The 21,443-nt window shown below is 41.8% G+C and overlaps 1 protein-coding gene across 1 annotated transcript in view; it reads left to right on the top strand.

Annotated features, from left to right (window-relative positions):
* The window catches only part of nos1 (nitric oxide synthase 1 (neuronal)), a 52,046-nt gene that overhangs the window by 20,111 nt on the left and 10,492 nt on the right, over nt 1–21,443 (top strand). Inside the window, exons 10-21 of the mRNA XM_057358140.1 lie at nt 2,172–2,346; nt 2,764–2,865; nt 4,218–4,412; nt 14,286–14,371; nt 14,870–15,014; nt 16,730–16,834; nt 17,092–17,150; nt 17,783–17,899; nt 19,058–19,232; nt 20,019–20,157; nt 20,595–20,673; nt 20,782–20,975. Coding sequence (XP_057214123.1) covers nt 2,172–2,346; nt 2,764–2,865; nt 4,218–4,412; nt 14,286–14,371; nt 14,870–15,014; nt 16,730–16,834; nt 17,092–17,150; nt 17,783–17,899; nt 19,058–19,232; nt 20,019–20,157; nt 20,595–20,673; nt 20,782–20,975 — 1,571 coding nt within the window. The remainder of the gene's footprint in view (nt 1–2,171; nt 2,347–2,763; nt 2,866–4,217; nt 4,413–14,285; nt 14,372–14,869; nt 15,015–16,729; nt 16,835–17,091; nt 17,151–17,782; nt 17,900–19,057; nt 19,233–20,018; nt 20,158–20,594; nt 20,674–20,781; nt 20,976–21,443) is intronic.

Genomic DNA, 21,443 nt, shown 5'->3' with positions numbered 1-21,443 from the left:
ATATTCTGTTCATTGAAATGAGAAATGTTGCCTTAGCAATAAACTGAAATATTTTTAGGTTGAGGCATAAAAATGATTAACTATAAATAAATAGAAACTAGGGCTGTCAAACGATTAATCGAGATTAATCGCATCCCGAACAAAAATTTGCGTTTAAATAATATGTCTGTTTACTGTGCATAATAATTTTGTATTTCTAAACACCTACACATACATGTATACACATTTAGGAAATATTTACATACATATATGTATGTATGCATGCATGCATGCTTGTTTGTTTGTTTGTTTGTTTGTTTGCAATTTAAATTATATATAAATGTTTATATTTTTCTTAAACATATGCATGTGTGTGTATGTTTTCATATATACAAAATTAATATCCAAAGTACGCAGACATATTGTAACACAGTTCAATGTAGGGAAGGAAGGAGGCGGGAACCGGCATCATTCAAACAATAAACTTTTAATCGTGAAAGTAAATAAACAATAATAAAACAGGCCGGCAGCCCCTCGCGGCCGACTGCCGGCCAAACAAACTGACTCCACTTAACTTCCGGGCCCGGGTCCTCTCTCTCGATGGTCCGGTCGCTCGTCCTCTTATGCTCCCGAGCTCCCCCGTGAGGCATGCGGGGACCGGCGGTCGCACAGCTGACACTCGTTGCCACTTACGCCGCCGGCCCCGCCTTACTCGCCCCACGGCTCTCGCCCCGCCTTCCTCGCTACATACCCCCATCACCCCTCACAGGCCGGGGGGCAGCACCGAGCCTGTGCTTACTCCCCCCCGGGGGCCTTCTCCCATGAGGGCCCCAGTGACCGGGGCATGCACGGACGAGACGAGAGAAGGAGCCGGGAGCTTCCCGAGCGACCGGGACGAGAGAGGGGAGAGAGGACAAAAAAAAAAAAAGTGGTCCGGTTCCCCGACACGCTGCCGCTCGGTCCTCAGCCCAGCCGTGAGGCTCTTCCTCGCGGTGCTATGCGGTGGTGCGGGGACGCTCCGGGGCGACCTGATCCTCCTCCGCCTCCTGGCGGCCGGCGATGGCTTCGCCCCGAGGGCAGCCGGCAGCGAGCCGTCCGTTCCCTGCTCTTCCCCTTTTCCTTGGTGGACAGTAGCAGGCTCCGGCCCACGGCAAACGGACCGAACTCCTCCGCTCCCTCTTCTACGGCCGCCACCCCACCTCGGCCCAGGAGCCCGGCAGCGAGGTCTTCGTCCCCCGTCGAGCTTTCTCTCTCCGGCACCACCGCTTCGAGCAGCCGCTGGCGGACCTCCTTCGTCCGTGCTGCCCGAACTCCCCAGCACCGCGAGGCCGCTCGGCGGCGAGGGCTCCTCGACAGCATGTCCCTCCTTCCTCCCGGGTTTCGGCACCAATGTAACACAGTTCAATGTAGGGAAGGAAGGAGGCGGGAACCGGCGATCATTCACAAAACTTTAATCAAAATAAACAAACAATAATCCAAGAATAAAAGACCGGCAGCCACCTCACGGTCGACTGCCGGCCACACAAACATAAACAAACTTAACAGTTTCCGGGCCCGGGTCCTCTCTCTCGATGGTCCGGTCGCTCGTCCTCTTATGCTCCCGAGCTCCCCCGTGAGGCATGCGGGGACCGGCGGTCGCACAGCTGACACTCGTTGCCACTTACGCCGCCGGCCCCGCCTTACTCGCCCCACGGCTCTCGCCCCGCCTTCCTCGCTACACATATATTATGTAAACACAAACTTTTATTCTGGATGCGATTAATCGCGATTAATCATTTGACAGCCCTCATAAAAATGAAGATGAAACTGAAATAAAATTTATGAAATGTATACAGCAATATGAATAATAAAATAAACAATATAAGACAGCACATAACAAAATTGCTAAAAATTCAACTTAAAACGTAAAAAGCTAATTCAAATTATTAAAATAGAATTTACAGTAACTCTAACTAAAAAACTTTGGCTTGAACATGAAGAAACTACAATGTCCAAAATCGTTTATTTATCCATAGTATGTGTCAAATAAAATAAAACCTTTCAAAAACATAATTTTTTGGCGTTACAGAAATGTTAGCAGTTGCTTTACAGGTGTTCAGTGATTTACTATGTTTGACACATGTCTGTCTGTAACCTGTAACATCATGTTTGACATAATGCCATCAATATTGTTTGTCCTCTCTGTACTATAGGCTCGACTGGTTTAAGGATCTGAATCTGAAGTGGTACGGTCTTCCTGCTGTGTCTAACATGCTGTTGGAGATCGGTGGGCTGGAGTTCACCGCCTGTCCATTCAGCGGCTGGTACATGGGCACTGAGATCGGCGTCAGAAACTTCTGCGACAACTCACGATACAACATTCTGGAGGTAAAGTCCCAGAAATACACCATAGACTGTACACAGCCTCACCTGCCTCCTTAAAATAAAACACCCTGCCATAGTCTGCCCAACCTGCAATACATTTTTAATGCATGTGTATTTTAAAAACGCAAAGAGCTGATAACAATTGATGGTATCACAGCCTGTATCAGGTTTGTTATCGGTTTTGTTTGAGGGTTATACATATATATGAGAGACCCTTTAATAATATCATTTAAAAGGTGTGATCCTTCTTTTGATTCCCTCAAAATAAATTAATGTCGGATAAGATTGGCTTCCCCATTTTCTCAAGATCTCCAGTGGTGGATCATGAATGGCAGTTCTATTAACCTCAGATCAGACCCGGTGAGATTAGAGTAGAATCAGACGTCTGTGTACAGTATGATTCATACCTTTCAATTTCAGGAAGTAGCCACGATGATGGGTCTGGACACGAGGAAGACATCGTCCTTGTGGAAAGACCAGGCGCTGGTGGAGATCAACATCGCTGTTCTTTACAGCTTTCAGGTGGGTTTCAAACTAACACATGCTTGGAGCAAACCCGTATTTGGTGCCTGAAATCATCAACTTGTACGCGAAATGAGTAGTATGTACTAAACCTCAGTACGCAAAAAATACCTTAAATTCTGCTGAAATGTTTAGGACACTTTTCTCTCCCATGATGCCTAGGGAGCTGAGGAGCCATCAAATTAAAAAAGAAATAAAAATACCAGAAAACTAAGTCTTGGGGCTCTTTCAAGTGTAAAAATTGTACTTGTTTAACAAGTAAATTGTTTTTGTGGTTGTTGATTGTACGTCATCATAGGTGAACGATCGTAGGGGTCATGTGACAGTAAAAACATTGCAGATGTAGAATGCATAATGCACCCGCACATACAACCCGATCTCACTGGAGTTCGTATCTATTTTACGAAGGTGGTTCATTCGTATGAATTCATACAAATTAATCATACAAAAACGTGCGATTACTAGAATAAAAGCAATAGTAAAGGGCCACCCCAACTCCGCCCCTAAACCTAACGTCACTGGCGCGAAAGCAAATCGTACTAAAATGTACGAATGAGATCATACTAATTAGTCAAAACTAGCCACCTCGTAAAATAGTTACGCATATGCGTGAGATTGTGTTGACAAACTATATAGAACATACTGTGTTAAAGGTTGATAAGTACTTCATGTAATTCACTACGTGCTGTCACAGTACACAATTTTCATATGCAGGGATACTCTTGGTTGTATTTCCTGATAAAACAGGAAGTTTGTCATGAAACGTGATGTCGCTGCTTTGTTAGCTTTTGATTTGAAGTTTTGTGCGTGTGGTGTTAGGAGGTGGGTCGTTTTTATTCTAGAGGGCAGTTTATTGGATAAAATATTATGCATCAGTCCCTGCGTCATGAATATTTTTGGTTTCTTTACCTGGAAAAGAGACATGCCTCAAGGAAAATACAGACCTTCTGTGACTGAAGAATCATGGCAATTGTTATTTATTGAATACTCCATGCAGTTTGTTTACCCGCAAGTCGTTGTTTCCTTTTAAAAGGCTTTTACCCTAGGTTTCGACTTGAGTAAATTGAGTAGATATTGGTGAGTAACTGTGCTCATATTATATTATTTCAGATGTAGACAAAACAATGACAACAATTCAATCCATTAGGAATGCAGCATTGCAAGCCAATCTGAAAATATAAGTGGGCGGGTTTTATTAAGAGATGTTACCAGTAACAATGCACACAATATTGTGTATTCATGCGTATGAATTTTTTCATACTCATTTCAGATTGTTTCATACATTTAGCATGTATAGTTTTTGTGAGACAAATAATTATGTAGTTGCCATTTTTTCCTCATTTGTTACGCAGATGACAAAGGTTACCATCGTAGATCATCACTCAGCCACTGAGTCCTTCATGAAACACATGGAGAACGAGTACCGGGTGAGAGGCGGTTGCCCGGGCGATTGGGTGTGGATAGTGCCGCCCATGTCAGGAAGCACTACACCTGTTTTCCATCAGGAAATGCTCAACTATCGCCTCACGCCGTCCTTTGAGTACCAGGTTTGTCTTTTGTTTTGTTTGGGTTAAAGCAGTGGTTCTCAAACATTTTCGATGCAAGGCCCCCTAAATAAAGACTTGTAATCTTAAACTTAGACTTTTTATTAAACTAAAAACATATTCAGTTATACAATGCTGGAACATCTACTCTTTTGGTTGGTGGTCTTATTTTTCTGATGTTTGATTGCATAAAATCAATGATAAATGTCTATATTTCATAAAATGTTACAAAATCTGTGGCCCCCCTGGATCCATCTTAGGCCCCCCCCAGTTTGAGAACCACTGGGTTTGTCACGACCAGAGCGTGGTGGAAGAGAGAACCCAAGCGCAGGCAGGCAGTGAAGGGGTTAACAAAAGACTTTATTCAAAAACACAACACAAAACACCCTCGATGGGGGAAAAACAAAACTAAGAGTTATAACTAAAACAAGAGACTTCCCACGAGGGGGCAAAATGAAAACAAGNTGATCTGAGGTTAATAGAACTGCCATTCATGATCCACCACTGGAGATCTTGAGAAAATGGGGAAGCCAATCTTATCCGACATTAATTTATTTTGAGGGAATCAAAAGAAGGATCACACCTTTTAAATGATATTATTAAAGGGTCTCTCATATATATGTATAACCCTCAAACAAAACCGATAACAAACCTGATACAGGCTGTGATACCATCAATTGTTATCAGCTCTTTGCGTTTTTAAAATACACATGCATTAAAAATGTATTGCAGGTTGGGCAGACTATGGCAGGGTGTTTTATTTTAAGGAGGCAGGTGAGGCTGTGTACAGTCTATGGTGTATTTCTGGGACTTTACCTCCAGAATGTTGTATCGTGAGTTGTCGCAGAAGTTTCTGACGCCGATCTCAGTGCCCATGTACCAGCCGCTGAATGGACAGGCGGTGAACTCCAGCCCACCGATCTCCAACAGCATGTTAGACACAGCAGGAAGACCGTACCACTTCAGATTCAGATCCTTAAACCAGTCGAGCCTATAGTACAGAGAGGACAAACAATATTGATGGCATTATGTCAAACATGATGTTACAGGTTACAGACAGACATGTGTCAAACATAGTAAATCACTGAACACCTGTAAAGCAACTGCTAACATTTCTGTAACGCCAAAAAATTATGTTTTTGAAAGGTTTTATTTTATTTGACACATACTATGGATAAATAAACGATTTTGGACATTGTAGTTTCTTCATGTTCAAGCCAAAGTTTTTTAGTTAGAGTTACTGTAAATTCTATTTTAATAATTTGAATTAGCTTTTTACGTTTTAAGTTGAATTTTTAGCAATTTTGTTATGTGCTGTCTTATATTGTTTATTTTATTATTCATATTGCTGTATACATTTCATAAATTTTATTTCAGTTTCATCTTCATTTTTATGAGGGCTGTCAAATGATTAATCGCGATTAATCGCATCCAGAATAAAAGTTTGTGTTTACATAATATATGTGTAGCGAGGAAGGCGGGGCGAGAGCCGTGGGGCGAGTAAGGCGGGGCCGGCGGCGTAAGTGGCAACGAGTGTCAGCTGTGCGACCGCCGGTCCCCGCATGCCTCACGGGGGAGCTCGGGAGCATAAGAGGACGAGCGACCGGACCATCGAGAGAGAGGACCCGGGCCCGGAAACTGTTAAGTTTGTTTATGTTTGTGTGGCCGGCAGTCGACCGTGAGGTGGCTGCCGGTCTTTTATTCTTGGATTATTGTTTGTTTATTTTGATTAAAGTTTTGTGAATGATCGCCGGTTCCCGCCTCCTTCCTTCCCTACATTGAACTGTGTTACATTGGTGCCGAAACCCGGGAGGAAGGAGGGACATGCTGTCGAGGAGCCCTCGCCGCCGAGCGGCCTCGCGGTGCTGGGGAGTTCGGGCAGCACGGACGAAGGAGGTCCGCCAGCGGCTGCTCGAAGCGGTGGTGCCGGAGAGAGAAAGCTCGACGGGGGACGAAGACCTCGCTGCCGGGCTCCTGGGCCGAGGTGGGGTGGCGGCCGTAGAAGAGGGAGCGGAGGAGTTCGGTCCGTTTGCCGTGGGCCGGAGCCTGCTACTGTCCACCAAGGAAAAGGGGAAGAGCAGGGAACGGACGGCTCGCTGCCGGCTGCCCTCGGGGCGAAGCCATCGCCGGCCGCCAGGAGGCGGAGGAGGATCAGGTCGCCCCGGAGCGTCCCCGCACCACCGCATAGCACCGCGAGGAAGAGCCTCACGGCTGGGCTGAGGACCGAGCGGCAGCGTGTCGGGGAACCGGACCACTTTTTTTTTTTTTGTCCTCTCTCCCCTCTCTCGTCCCGGTCGCTCGGGAAGCTCCCGGCTCCTTCTCTCGTCTCGTCCGTGCATGCCCCGGTCACTGGGGCCCTCATGGGAGAAGGCCCCCGGGGGGGAGTAAGCACAGGCTCGGTGCTGCCCCCCGGCCTGTGAGGGGTGATGGGGGTATGTAGCGAGGAAGGCGGGGCGAGAGCCGTGGGGCGAGTAAGGCGGGGCCGGCGGCGTAAGTGGCAACGAGTGTCAGCTGTGCGACCGCCGGTCCCCGCATGCCTCACGGGGGAGCTCGGGAGCATAAGAGGACGAGCGACCGGACCATCGAGAGAGAGGACCCGGGCCCGGAAGTTAAGTGGAGTCAGTTTGTTTGGCCGGCAGTCGGCCGCGAGGGGCTGCCGGCCTGTTTTATTATTGTTTATTTACTTTCACGATTAAAAGTTTATTGTTTGAATGATGCCGGTTCCCGCCTCCTTCCTTCCCTACATTGAACTGTGTTACAATATGTCTGCGTACTTTGGATATTAATTTTGTATATATGAAAACATACACACACATGCATATGTTTAAGAAAAATATAAACATTTATATATAATTTAAATTGCAAACAAACAAACAAACAAACAAACAAGCATGCATGCATGCATACATACATATATGTATGTAAATATTTCCTAAATGTGTATACATGTATGTGTAGGTGTTTAGAAATACAAAATTATTATGCACAGTAAACAGACATATTATTTAAACGCAAATTTTTGTTCGGGATGCGATTAATCTCGATTAATCGTTTGACAGCCCTAGTTTCTATTTATTTATAGTTAATCATTTTTATGCCTCAACCTAAAAATATTTCAGTTTATTGCTAAGGCAACATTTCTCATTTCAATGAACAGAATATTTTAATAGTTTTATTTTCCATTAATAACCCTTTTCTGTAAAGCCTATTCGGTATGAGCTAAGAAAAGTCGCTTAGGATCATGATGACCACCAAGTAAACTTCAGAACATACACTTTTACGTCTTTTATGTAGAGCATAAAAAAATTCAAGTATAGTTGTCTCGTGAGCAGCTGGGATGGCATTGAAAAGTTGCATATATAATGCAGTCGGTACAATTTCTTGGCATACGTGGATGTACCATATTAAGCTTGGAATGGATTTCCGCTTACACTTTTTATTATAATTTCCCAGTAAAAGCGCACACGGTATGCTCTGCCAAAACGATCATTATCTCTAAACACGCACCTGCAGGCTCCTCAGGTGTTCTGCTAAGAGCCCATTTCTACCAACGTCTGTCCTTAATACAGCGAAATTGTGTTCTGGTGGCAAGCTTGAGCAATGCAGTAGCATTTTCATCATTATTAGGCTAAATTTCGCTTTGCATTAACTTGTAATTGTTGAAGGGTAATACATGCGTGTCTTCGCTAACTAATATGCAAATGCATTCTCCATTAAGATGTTTGCTTGGCTAATTGGTTCTTTGAGTGTTATAAATCTACATGCCAATAATGAACTAAAGCACTAAGCCCGAAGAAGCCATTCTGCGTTGTGCCAAACTACGCCCCTTAGCCCTTTCTAAATTCACAGTAAACCACAGTTTTAAGGGTCTTTTTGTTTTTGCATACAATCATTTTCAGTTAGTTTCATCAACGGTTTCAGTTAGTTTCAGACGGTTTCAAAATGAGAAAATAAACAAACTGCTATTGTGCATGCGCACGTTCATGGACTGCCCTTAACTTCCGGTACACAATCACAAACAATAGAGATTATTTCTGATAACAAGCAAAATAAACAGAGAAGAACCGTTACTTGGCTAAACCTGTCTCTCCAATATTTTGAATTTAGACTGCGATACCAAGCTTAATCGCAAGATGCCAATGTACCATACGGTTTCTTTAAATGCGACCAAACTACAGGACCTATTCAACAAATTGTTTATTTAATCAACTGAACATACCACAAAATTCAACAAATCGTTCATTTAATACAATTATTATACAATAAAAATAATATCAATCATTATTAACGAAAATTAAATAAAATGCAAAAAGTTATATTATTAGACACTAGCCAAACACAGACCGGAAGTTAACTGCAGTCCCGGCGCGCGCATCTGATAAAACGGCCTATATCTTACTGAAAAAATGTATTCTACGTATTTGGCTCTTACTTTGGATGGATGATGGGAACCTCGAGCACAAGATCATCTGGTATCTCAAAGAGCTCAGGATCGTTCCCGTTGGCTTGGAGAAGAAGCGGCAAAACGTCAAAACGGCCTTTTGGAGCTTTCCAGCCTTGCTGAACACAGATCTATACCAATCAAAGTAAAACACCAAATAAAGCATGTTTAGATATTTAAAAACATCTGCAGAGAATGGATACTTGGAAAGTAACATTGGACTTTTTTAAATAAACATTTTCCCATGTTACTCCAAAAGATGTTCTTCATAGACTCTAGACCCGTAGGCCTGCTGGTCCGTCATCTCGTGTCGCAGCTCTCTGATCTCACCTCTGTAAGCTCCAGTGAGGCTGGATCTCCGAGTATGGATCCATCAGGCTGCTTGTAACCAGCATAGCGGATCAACTGTCCGTTCCACACACGGAAGTCGCGTTTTCCATCCGTCCTCTGGGGGAAGATGGTGATAGCCGATCTGCACATCAGAGTGACAATGATAAGCATCATCTGGTAGATATTTTGTACATCTCCTCTAACAGACAGATCTTCTTAACCTTATCAACTCAAAACTGAATATTTACATTCTACTGTACTCGTAATGTAATGTAAATGACAGGCTGATGCCCAGAGAAAATTGTCAGATGTTGGTCATCTGTTGCTTTTACATAGCTCAGGAGATTTGATGGAGTTCTTATTTGGGTTTCATTTAAGTATCGACTTGGTCTTAGATGTTTCTGCTAAAATTACCGAGGAAAATAAATATAAAAGCAAATTAAACAATTGTTGGAATAGGTGTAATATGAATGTAGATTCTAGAGGTAAAATAATCTGGATTTCGGTAAATTTGATGAAAAATATTTGCGTTCATATGGCAGACTTGACAGATCTGAGCTCAGTTTGACACATTCTGGAGATCTCTTCTAAAACTCTAATGGAGACATTTGTGAGATTTCTGAGAAGCAGATGACTTAAAGGAACAGTTCACCCCAAAATGAAATGAATGTCTTCATTTATTAACCCTCAAGTTGTTCCAAACCTTACACAGAGCAAGATATTCAGTTCTTGGCCACCAGCAGTGACTACCATAGTAGGAAAAATGTCTTTATAAATTTCTTTGTTCTGCTGAACACAAAAGAAGACATTTTGAAGAATGTAGGAAAGCAAACAGTTCTGGGGCACTTTTCACCATCATTGTCATTTTTCCTACTATGGTAGTCAATGGCGGCCAAATATTGTTTGGTTACAAGCATTCTTCCAAATATCTTTCTCTGTGTTCATCAGAACAAAGAAATGTATACCAATTTGGAACAACTCGAGGGTGAGTAAATGATGACAGCATTTTCATTTTTGCATGAACTGTCCCTTTAAGCAAAAGTTTCCATTTGCTCTCTATTGAAACGATATGAAATAACATTACATTAAAGCCATCTCATCTATGATTTTTCTTTCTTTAAGTAAGGGAAAAGAATGTATGCCAAACTGGCCAACAGCTGTTACAAGTGGTTCTGATACTAAATAGCCAATTGTAAGAGTTTACAATACAATTTATTGAGTTTTAAGAGAAATGAAGCAAGCGAATAATATCAGAGTGCTGAAAATACATCACAGTGACACGTCAGGGTTCACAGAGATTTGTCTACGTGCCTTTACTTGTTTACTAACTTCAACGGCACGCTAAGAGCAAAGTGTCAGTTCAACGAATCCGGTGCCGTCACTCTCAAAATACAGCTCTGGATGAAATTTGGGTCACCGGCAAGCTCGCAAACGCAGAGGAAAAATTATTTTGTCTACGCGCAGAAAAAGTGTCAAAGACCTCTGACGTTTCTTCTGACAGCTCATGATGATGCAACAGGCAAGCGCGGTGCTTCAGATTTTTGAGAGAGCTTCTGAACTGTATAAAAGCATTTCCTTTCAGTCTTTAATTTTCCCTCTCTCTCTCTCTCTCTGAGGCTCTAATCTTTCTGTTAGACTGACATTAATTAAACTGAACAGAGAGTAAGTGTCGGGTGTGATTAGCTTTGCGCGGCGGTAGCTGTGCCAGCGCTCGGCTTCGCCGTGGCAGGTGCTTCACCGAGGGCTGTGGAACAAGGTGACACAGAGTGCACAGAAACACACAGTTTGACAGGAGAAGAGAAAATGAGACGCAGGGAAAAGCAAGGCAGAGGCGGTGAACAGCGGCCACACTAACCTGAGGTTCCCTTTGTTGGTGGCGTATTTGATGTGGTTGCAGATGTAATTAAACATCCCGTGAGCGGTCGTGCAGTCTCGAGCATCAAAAACCTCAACAGAGAGAAAGATTCTTTTATTCATTATCACTGCATTTGACCCGGTGAGATTAGAGTAGAATCAGACGTCTGTGTACAGTATGATTCATACCTTTCAATTTCAGGAAGTAGCCACGATGATGGGTCTGGACACGAGGAAGACATCGTCCTTGTGGAAAGACCAGGCGCTGGTGGAGATCAACATCGCTGTTCTTTACAGCTTTCAGGTGGGTTTCAAACTAACACATGCTTGGAGCAAACCCGTATTTGGTGCCTGAAATCATCAACTTGTACGCGAAATGAGTAGTATGTACTAAACCTCAGTACGCAAAAAATACCTTAAATTCTGCTGAAATGTTTAGGACACTTTTCTCTCCCATGATGCCTAGGGAGCTGAGGAGCCATCAAATTAAAAAAGAAATAAAAATACCAGAAAACTAAGTCTTGGGGCTCTTTCAAGTGTAAAAATTGTACTTGTTTAACAAGTAAATTGTTTTTGTGGTTGTTGATTGTACGTCATCATAGGTGAACGATCGTAGGGGTCATGTGACAGTAAAAACATTGCAGATGTAGAATGCATAATGCACCCGCACATACAACCCGATCTCACTGGAGTTCGTATCTATTTTACGAAGGTGGTTCATTCGTATGAATTCATACAAATTAATCATACAAAAACGTGCGATTACTAGAATAAAAGCAATAGTAAAGGGCCACCCCAACTCCGCCCCTAAACCTAACGTCACTGGCGCGAAAGCAAATCGTACTAAAATGTACGAATGAGATCATACTAATTAGTCAAAACTAGCCACCTCGTAAAATAGTTACGCATATGCGTGAGATTGTGTTGACAAACTATATAGAACATACTGTGTTAAAGGTTGATAAGTACTTCATGTAATTCACTACGTGCTGTCACAGTACACAATTTTCATATGCAGGGATACTCTTGGTTGTATTTCCTGATAAAACAGGAAGTTTGTCATGAAACGTGATGTCGCTGCTTTGTTAGCTTTTGATTTGAAGTTTTGTGCGTGTGGTGTTAGGAGGTGGGTCGTTTTTATTCTAGAGGGCAGTTTATTGGATAAAATATTATGCATCAGTCCCTGCGTCATGAATATTTTTGGTTTCTTTACCTGGAAAAGAGACATGCCTCAAGGAAAATACAGACCTTCTGTGACTGAAGAATCATGGCAATTGTTATTTATTGAATACTCCATGCAGTTTGTTTACCCGCAAGTCGTTGTTTCCTTTTAAAAGGCTTTTACCCTAGGTTTCGACTTGAGTAAATTGAGTAGATATTGGTGAGTAACTGTGCTCATATTATATTATTTCAGATGTAGACAAAACAATGACAACAATTCAATCCATTAGGAATGCAGCATTGCAAGCCAATCTGAAAATATAAGTGGGCGGGTTTTATTAAGAGATGTTACCAGTAACAATGCACACAATATTGTGTATTCATGCGTATGAATTTTTTCATACTCATTTCAGATTGTTTCATACATTTAGCATGTATAGTTTTTGTGAGACAAATAATTATGTAGTTGCCATTTTTTCCTCATTTGTTACGCAGATGACAAAGGTTACCATCGTAGATCATCACTCAGCCACTGAGTCCTTCATGAAACACATGGAGAACGAGTACCGGGTGAGAGGCGGTTGCCCGGGCGATTGGGTGTGGATAGTGCCGCCCATGTCAGGAAGCACTACACCTGTTTTCCATCAGGAAATGCTCAACTATCGCCTCACGCCGTCCTTTGAGTACCAGGTTTGTCTTTTGTTTTGTTTGGGTTAAAGCAGTGGTTCTCAAACATTTTCGATGCAAGGCCCCCTAAATAAAGACTTGTAATCTTAAACTTAGACTTTTTATTAAACTAAAAACATATTCAGTTATACAATGCTGGAACATCTACTCTTTTGGTTGGTGGTCTTATTTTTCTGATGTTTGATTGCATAAAATCAATGATAAATGTCTATATTTCATAAAATGTTACAAAATCTGTGGCCCCCCTGGATCCATCTTAGGCCCCCCCCAGTTTGAGAACCACTGGGTTTGTCACGACCAGAGCGTGGTGGAAGAGAGAACCCAAGCGCAGGCAGGCAGTGAAGGGGTTAACAAAAGACTTTATTCAAAAACACAACACAAAACACCCTCGATGGGGGAAAAACAAAACTAAGAGTTATAACTAAAACAAGAGACTTCCCACGAGGGGGCAAAATGAAAACAAGCTAAAATAAACCAAACTCAAGGACACGACCAAACGTCTTAAATCATAAAGCACAAAACTCACGAAACACGAACAGGGCAAGGACTAGGAACACGGGTGAGAGCACAAACAATCCACACAGTACAGGCACCAAACACATACACATACGTACAATCCACGAGCACAAGACAAAGAAACAAGAGGGTATTTAAAGGGAAGACAAACGAGGGATAACGACACGGGGCAGGTGTGGGTAATCAAACACTTAGGGAAAGATAACGAGGAAACGAGAGGAATGGGGCCAATGACAAGACACTGGAGAGAACGTATATTTTAGTCAAACGGACAATAATACGTTTCTCTCCACACATAACCAAAGACTTTGTCATGGCTCTGCTACAGGACCAAGAAAAACCTGACTAAGGAAGCAGAGCCATGACAGGGTTAAAGTCATACCACAATTTTTCACGTTTAATCCTTCTGTGGCCAACAATTCAAAATTAACCTTTGGAGTAGTTTTACCATGGTATTTTTAGGCCTCAAAACGACTTAAAAATGCTTCTGTTTTGCATTCTTCTCTAATTTACTACAACACTTCCATTGCAAATTATGTTGTCAAATTGAAATCCCAAATTCCTTAGCATGGTATGACTGCTTTTTGGTTTATTGACAGTGTGACAGCTGTCATTGCTCCCACAAAAACCCTTAAATAATGCATGTTATTTCAGCATGATTAGAGAACGTTTCAAAGAGCATTTTTGTGCTTCAATAGAAGCAGAACATCTGACCTTTGAACAAAGGAATACACATAGTCAAAAGATTTTCACAAATACGCTTGGCAGATGATCCAAACCAGTTTGCGATTGATGCATTCAGGCTTTACATGGTATCAGTACGTGTATTCTCTGGAAATCGAACCCATGACCTTTGAACCATTGCTTCTCTCTCTCTCTTTGTCCAGACTGACCCGTGGAACACTTACGTGTGGAAAGGGGTGAATGGAACGCCCACTAAGAAGAGAGCGATCGGCTTTAAGAAACTTGCCAAGTGAGTGGGCAGAGGGTCCTGACCTTCCATTGTTTGTGTTGGTGTGAAGCGCAAAGCTCACAATTCTTTGACCTAAGCGGTCCATGCTTCTGAAGGACGTCCGTCTGCAGCGCCTCCAGTTTCAGGGTCATTTGTTGTAAATTACAATCCATAGTCACCGGACTAAAGCCATCAGTTGTGTTAATAGTTGTTTAAAAGCGCATTCTACAGTATTTCCCCATTCTTGCAGTGGAATATAATGGCTGAAGTGCGCACAAAGCAATGTTCTGCTGAGCACAAGCCTCACTCAGTCGGGTTTCTTTCAGCACCCCTTCAGCGTTTGGTTTTCCAGCTATTATGGTAATTGTCCGCAGGATATAAGTAGCAACATTTATGTGATTGTGTGGTCTCGGAAGTGGAGGGCGTGAGCATCTGTCAGCGAGTTAATGTCTCGATGAGAGACGGCAAAAGAGGACGTTTTAAGCAGTTTGTTCTTGCTGATTTGTGTTCGATTTACAGGGCTGTGAAATTCTCGGCCAAACTCATGGGACAGGCCATGGCCAAAAGAGTAAAAGCCACCATCCTGTTCGCCACGGAAACCGGGAAATCGCAGGATTATGCCAAGACCCTTTGCGAGATTTTCAAGCACGCGTTTGACGCCAAGGTAAAATGACAAGGGTTTGTGACCGATTCTTAATCTTGTTTTTATTGATTTTCCGCAGTCCATTTATTTTCCAAGTCCATGGTTATTGTTGCCATTTTTCCACTTATTTTGTGCAGCGCCTTTAAGAAACTATACTATATGAATTTTTCAATTTGCAGTAGTGACTAACGTGTTCTCAGGCCATTATTGCTCACAGTTTGCAGGTCTGTAGATATGTTCGATTGTTCTTAACTCCCTGTCATTTTTGCAAAGCACGCATGACATTGTGGCAGGATCACAAAATAATCCTTGAGAACCGATATAGGTGCGGGTCAAGTGTCTAATTGACCAATTGAGGGTATACATTGACGTCACTTTCCCATGTGAACAGGCCAGGACACGCCCCCTTAAATGCCAGGACACGTTTCCTTGAGTGTTAAATCATGCACCAAAATGAGTGCTCTCAATAGGAGAGACAAAGAAACCGGGACTAAAACAAGTAATTATTTGCTGAAATTAAAAGCAGTTGGACTCGACAGTGATCCTTATGACTTGCAAAGGAACCAGGTGTCCTTGGACACTGATATGTTGCGTTTCCTGATATTGTAAGCAGCCATTTTGCTGAGTGTTTTGCCACTCAAGGGAGCGTGTTTTGGCGTGTTCACATGGTGTTGTGACGTCACAAGCATACCCTCTATTGGTGTGTAAACCTGGACGGTCAAGTGTTGATGTCATAACCGTGACATCACTGACAAAGTTTATTTACAATACTGACCCCATAGTTTTGAAAACTTTTTTAAAAGTATGTCTTCATAACACATCAAGCTCTTTTATCTCAAAAGATCAATACAGATTTGATTTCTCATTATATAACCTCTTCTAAACCCTTTTCATATCCAGGTGAAACTCTCAAATAATTTGCACATAAACTGTTTTTTTAACAAAAAAGCCAAAACGACAATAACATTTAACACAACTTTTTTCACTCCATTGCTACAGATTGTAATGTAAGAGAGCCATTTTCTTACGAAAACAACGAAAATGCAAAACAGAAACTTGGATGCAACAATTTGTCGCCACAAAAACTGATACGCCTGTGCTCAGATCTGTAGTTTACGTGAAGATTAGTACCACTTAAAGCTATGTGAGCTATTAAAAAACGGATCACGTGTTTAGCCCGGGGACAGCAGTAATATGCTAAGTTATATTTTATCGGAGAGAATAATCAATCTTGATCGTGCGTGATTTAAATGCAGATGATGCTAATATAATACTTTTCTCTCTCTTTTCTCAGCCCGGGGGCGAGCCCCCCGCCACACGCACCAATGCGTCTTTTTTGTTAATTGTATCTCGATGAATTAGCTGCTCGTTAGGATCCTACGACGTGTTCATTAACGTCACGCCCCTTGTGGATGGAGAGACAACGTGCCTCTCATCCAAATGCATGCGGTTCGTTTCGAACAATCCCTAAAATATCTCTAAGCAGCCACATGGCAACCATGATATGAACAAACATTAGCTTCTGGCGTACGAGTTAATTGAAATCAAGGTTGGAGGACGTGTTTTAGATCGCAAACAACATAAGCAACTCGTTTTTTTTCTGACGACAACGCAAGTGGTGCACGCCTGTGCAAAACGTGTCGCCGTGATGCTGAGGTGTTACGGGCGGTTGCCAGGGTGTTGCTATGTTGTTGATAAAGTGTTCCACAAATGCCAATTCACATTTTTTTCTTTAGGTCATTGCTATGGATGAATATGACACTGTCGATCTAGAACACGAGACCCTGGTGTTGGTGGTAACCAGTACGTTCGGCAACGGGGATCCTCCTGAAAATGGAGAGGTGAGGTGTTATGCGTTACATATTTATAAGATTGTAAGTTAAACACTTCTGATCAAAATAAGAGTGCTCAAAGCCGTCGACACTTTACAACACAACAAAATGTGCTTTTCATCTTGATGAGAGGACTTCACACACATGCGATAGATGAGCTGCATTATGCTGGAATCTCAGCGCTGTCCCGGTTGATGTTATGATGGTAAACTAGCGTGGGAAGGGCCACTAACTCGGTTTCTCTTTCTCACTTTTCTGCCGTGCAGAAATTTGGTGCAGCGCTGATGGAAATGCGACATCCTACAACAAGTGTGGAGGACAGAAAGTAAGTGAGCGTGTGTGTGCGCGCGTGGAGACGCAAGCGAGTGATTCTGTTCCCTTCCTCCTACCCATCTGCTTTCCCATAATTAATTTTTTTCAGTGTCCTCCGCTGACACCTACACAGACGTACATATACGCAACACACACACACAGCTTGCATTTCTTCTGTATTCTGTATGCAGTTCATATTTTACAAACACACGCTGATCTCAAAAGCTGTATTAGGGAGGATTGGTGTATATTAACACAGTGGTTCTCAAACTTTTACATTGTAAGGCTCCTGTGTGTAGGGTGTATCGCTTTGTGCCCCCCAAATAATGACTTGTGATCCAATTTTAATTAAACCAAAAAACACTAATAATTATAGAATGCTGGAACAGTCTTATTTTTCAAACATTTGATTGCCCAAAATTATCATAAATTTCTATAATTCATAAACTGCCTCAAAACTGTGGCCCCTCTGGGTCCATCTTGGGGCCCCCTAGGGGGCCACGGCCCCCAGTTTGAGAACCACTGTATTAACATACAGTAATGATATTGGCTATATTTGAGGGGACATTTAAAAAAAATCAGCCCTGAAATGAAATACACACAAAATCGTAAAGCATTGAGAGTGAGTCTTGCTGTCTTCTTCAGGACATACAAGGTGCGTTTCAACAGCGTCTCTTCGTACTCTGACACTCGCAAATCTTCCAGCGATGAACCCGAACCCAAAGCTAACTTTGAGAGCACCGGACCACTCGCCAACGTCAGGTAACATCAGTTTGTTTATGAGTTTACAGATGCGTTTCAAACATGATTTAAAGGGACACCCAAAAATCACCTTCATGTCATTCCAAACCTGTATGACTTTCTTTCTTTCTTCTGCAGAAGGCATAAGAAGATACTTTGAAGAATGTTGGTAACCAAACAACACTGACCCCCTTTGACATTTCTCAAAATATCTTCTTTTGTGTTTCACAAATGAAAGAGTCAGATTCAGGTTTTGAGCGAGATTAGGGTGATGACAGGATTTTTGTTTTTTGGTGAACTGTCCCTTAAACTTCAATGACTATGACTAGGGTGCTATCTTGTTGGGTAGGTAGCAGGCAGCAAACATGTTTACTAGGTTGTATAAGTTTATGTTTGTCCCTTACAGAGAAAAACTTGTTAAATTCACTTGTGCAAACAAACGTTATCACGTGTGAGATGTGAATTTGGGAAAACTCCCTGTGACATCCATGGATTGCATGTAAAAAACCAAGTGAAAATGTGTGAACATGTTTGTCTTTAAGTGTGCGTGTAAGTATAATTTATATAGCACATTTATCTCAGCAGAGCTGGCCAAAGTGCTGTACAGAGCAAAGTTAAAGACATAAGACAAGCAAAAAAACAAGAAACAATAAAAACATAAGTAAAATCAATTAAAAGCCTGAGAATAAAGATATGTTTTCAACCTTGTTTTAAAAGTTAAAATAGAAGGTGCAAGGTGGATGTCGGGTGGTAGTTGATTCCAGTAGTGTGTGTATGTTTGTCAGGTTTCTTCCGATGTGTGATTTCTCTGCCTTAAAATGAATCAACATCTTCAAGAGTAAACGTAAAAAGGGCAGAAAACAAGCATCTATAATTAGTTCAGTTTGAAAAGAAATCCCGTCCAGAAGCAATCAAAAGAAATTTCACACTGGAAGACTCTCGTCTCCATGTCAGATTTGACTTGTAGGCTTCGCGTTTATGCGTGCGTAGTTTTTTGTGCTCTGTCCTTGAATTTCACCCCGTTTAGTTTTCATAGTTTAAGGATCAAAGCTCACAGCCTCTGGCCTGCTGTCCCAAGCGGCCCACACTTTTAATTCGTTTGCTTCTGCATCTGTTCGTGCGGTGCGCTCTTTGTTTGTGTGTCCTAAGTGTTTTGGTCACTTGTTTTCTTCCGTGCAGATTCTCAGTGTTTGGCCTTGGCTCGCGGGCATACCCACACTTCTGTGCGTTTGCCCACGCAGTGGACACGCTGTTCGAAGAGCTTGGCGGGGAACGAATCCTCCGCATGGGAGAAGGAGACGAACTCTGCGGCCAGGAGGAATCTTTCAGAACGTGGGCCAAAAAGGTTTTCAAGGTAGCGCCCAAAGCCAGCAGTTGGATACCGATGCTTGGTTGCATGTCGTTGTTTCACATTTACAAATTTTTATGGACAAGTTTGTTTCCATCTTTAGGAATTATACCAATGAAAAAATTTTTTTCAGTTTTTTTGAAAAAAAAAAACTTGGTTTGGTCAAAAGTCAGGTCGATTTAGTCGTATTATAGTTTTGACCTGACTACAGTATAAAGGACAGTCAACTGACTGGATTCTTTTTTCATGCGTTGAAAATTCTGCAACAAAATTAGATATCTTCCGATGCCGATTCTAAAGATTCAATCAATATTTCTTAACTTTCTGAATTCATATAATGACTATTAATATTGAATATCAAACTGTTGATGTTTCTAAACATTCTCTATATTGTATACAGAGAACTAATTCATTGCATTTTCCTGTCCTCTTTAAATGACAGAATATATCGTCCATGATCATCGGTTGATATAGTTCGGCCGATTTCCTTGACAGTTGCAATCCACAGCTTTTGTCTCTCTGTCGCCATCTGTGTTTAAACATGAAATTGCATGCTACTTACTGTACATGTACTTATCTATCCATGTGTTAAAGTCAGACCGACATTTTTCACAAAATTATATCAGGGTGAATTCGGAAGAGTTTTCAACACCGATATTTATGCTTGCTTTAAAACATCTTCTGCACTTATGGTTTACTTCATACTGTATGTGACAAAATTTTTTTTAACACATTTGTCTTGAAGCATCAGTTAAATTCGCCCGTTTTGACATCGAATTTTCTTCGCCCCAGGCTGCATGTGACGTCTTCTGTGTCGGCGACGACGTTAATATCGAGAAAGCGAACAATTCTCTGATTAGTAATGACCGGAGCTGGAAGAAAAGCAAATTCAGGATGACATACACAGCAGAGGCACCGACGCTAACACAAGGTACATCGCTGCTGTGGTATTTTCCATTTCTCAAGGAATGATTCATCATTTCACAATGCCAGTAAACTTCTGTCAAATTAAGCCAGTCTTGATCTCTCGCTGTCTGAACGGCAAAGCTTTATTTGCCTCCAAATTTATGACGCATGCCAATTGACTCTTGAAGAGAATTTCATTTTTGTGCCTCATTAGCTTGACACAGTTCCCCTCACGACAATGTTAGCGTTGCCAAGAGAGTTATAAACACTTGTTTATTCAATTTATGTTGGTCTAAACAAAGCATTTAGAATGTAGTGCGACTTTTTACCCTTGTGCAGTTCAATCTTGAAATAGGATGTTTAACTATATCATTAGGTTTAAACAAATTGGATTTGTAGAAGCGCTGAATTGCATTATGAATGCAGTAATTTCACACAACACATCTTTGTGTCCACACTCAGCGCTTTACAACATCCACAAGAAGAAAGTTTACGGGGCCAAATTTCTGCAGAGAAAGAACCTACAAAGCCACAGATCGAAGTATGTTTCAGTTCATATTGTCAAATGTGATATTTTCTCAGATTTACGTGTGTCATTAGTGTATACATCTGTTTAATCGTATCTTTCTTTTTTCTTTTTGCCTGTTAGCCGATCGACTATTTTTGTGCGGCTCGATGCCAACAACCACGAGAGTTTGAAATACATGCCCGGCGACCATTTAGGCATTTTCCCTGGCAACAACGAAGATATAGTTACGACTCTTATTGACAAACTGGAAGACGCACCACCTGTCAATCAAATCGTGAAAGTGGAATTCCTTGATGAGAGAAACACGGCATTGGGTAACACAAACATACATGCGATTTTTTTCACCTGTCATCGTAAAATTGTGCAGATGTGAAATCGACAAAAAAAAGAGGATCATTCAAAAAATGTTTAGCTTCATACGACTAAAACGGTTTCCCATTAAAGCTAAAAAATAACATGTGGGGAGTTACTGTTGTTATTAGACAATTGTTATTGAGATTAAATCAATCTGGGTGGGTTCGGATGCTAGCGCACATATGATTTGTTTCAGTTGTGAATGACAGGATTCAAAGGCTTACGTCATTATTTGACTCTGAATGATGTGATGTGTCAAAATTGGGGTTTATTTCTTGTGCTTTAGGCACCGTCCCAGTTTCTCTTTGAGCCGTTTTATTCTTTGTGTCATGCAAGGTTATTTAACTCACATCTGTGCCAGATTTTTTCACAGTTGTGATGCATCAAAAGTCCACTGCTCATGGTCTCTTCCTGACGGGATACATGCT

The sequence above is a fragment of the Triplophysa rosa genome, linkage group LG2, assembly GCF_024868665.1.
Source record: "Triplophysa rosa linkage group LG2, Trosa_1v2, whole genome shotgun sequence".
Taxonomy (NCBI): domain Eukaryota; kingdom Metazoa; phylum Chordata; class Actinopteri; order Cypriniformes; family Nemacheilidae; genus Triplophysa; species Triplophysa rosa.
This window is presented reverse-complemented; position numbering and strand designations above follow the sequence as displayed.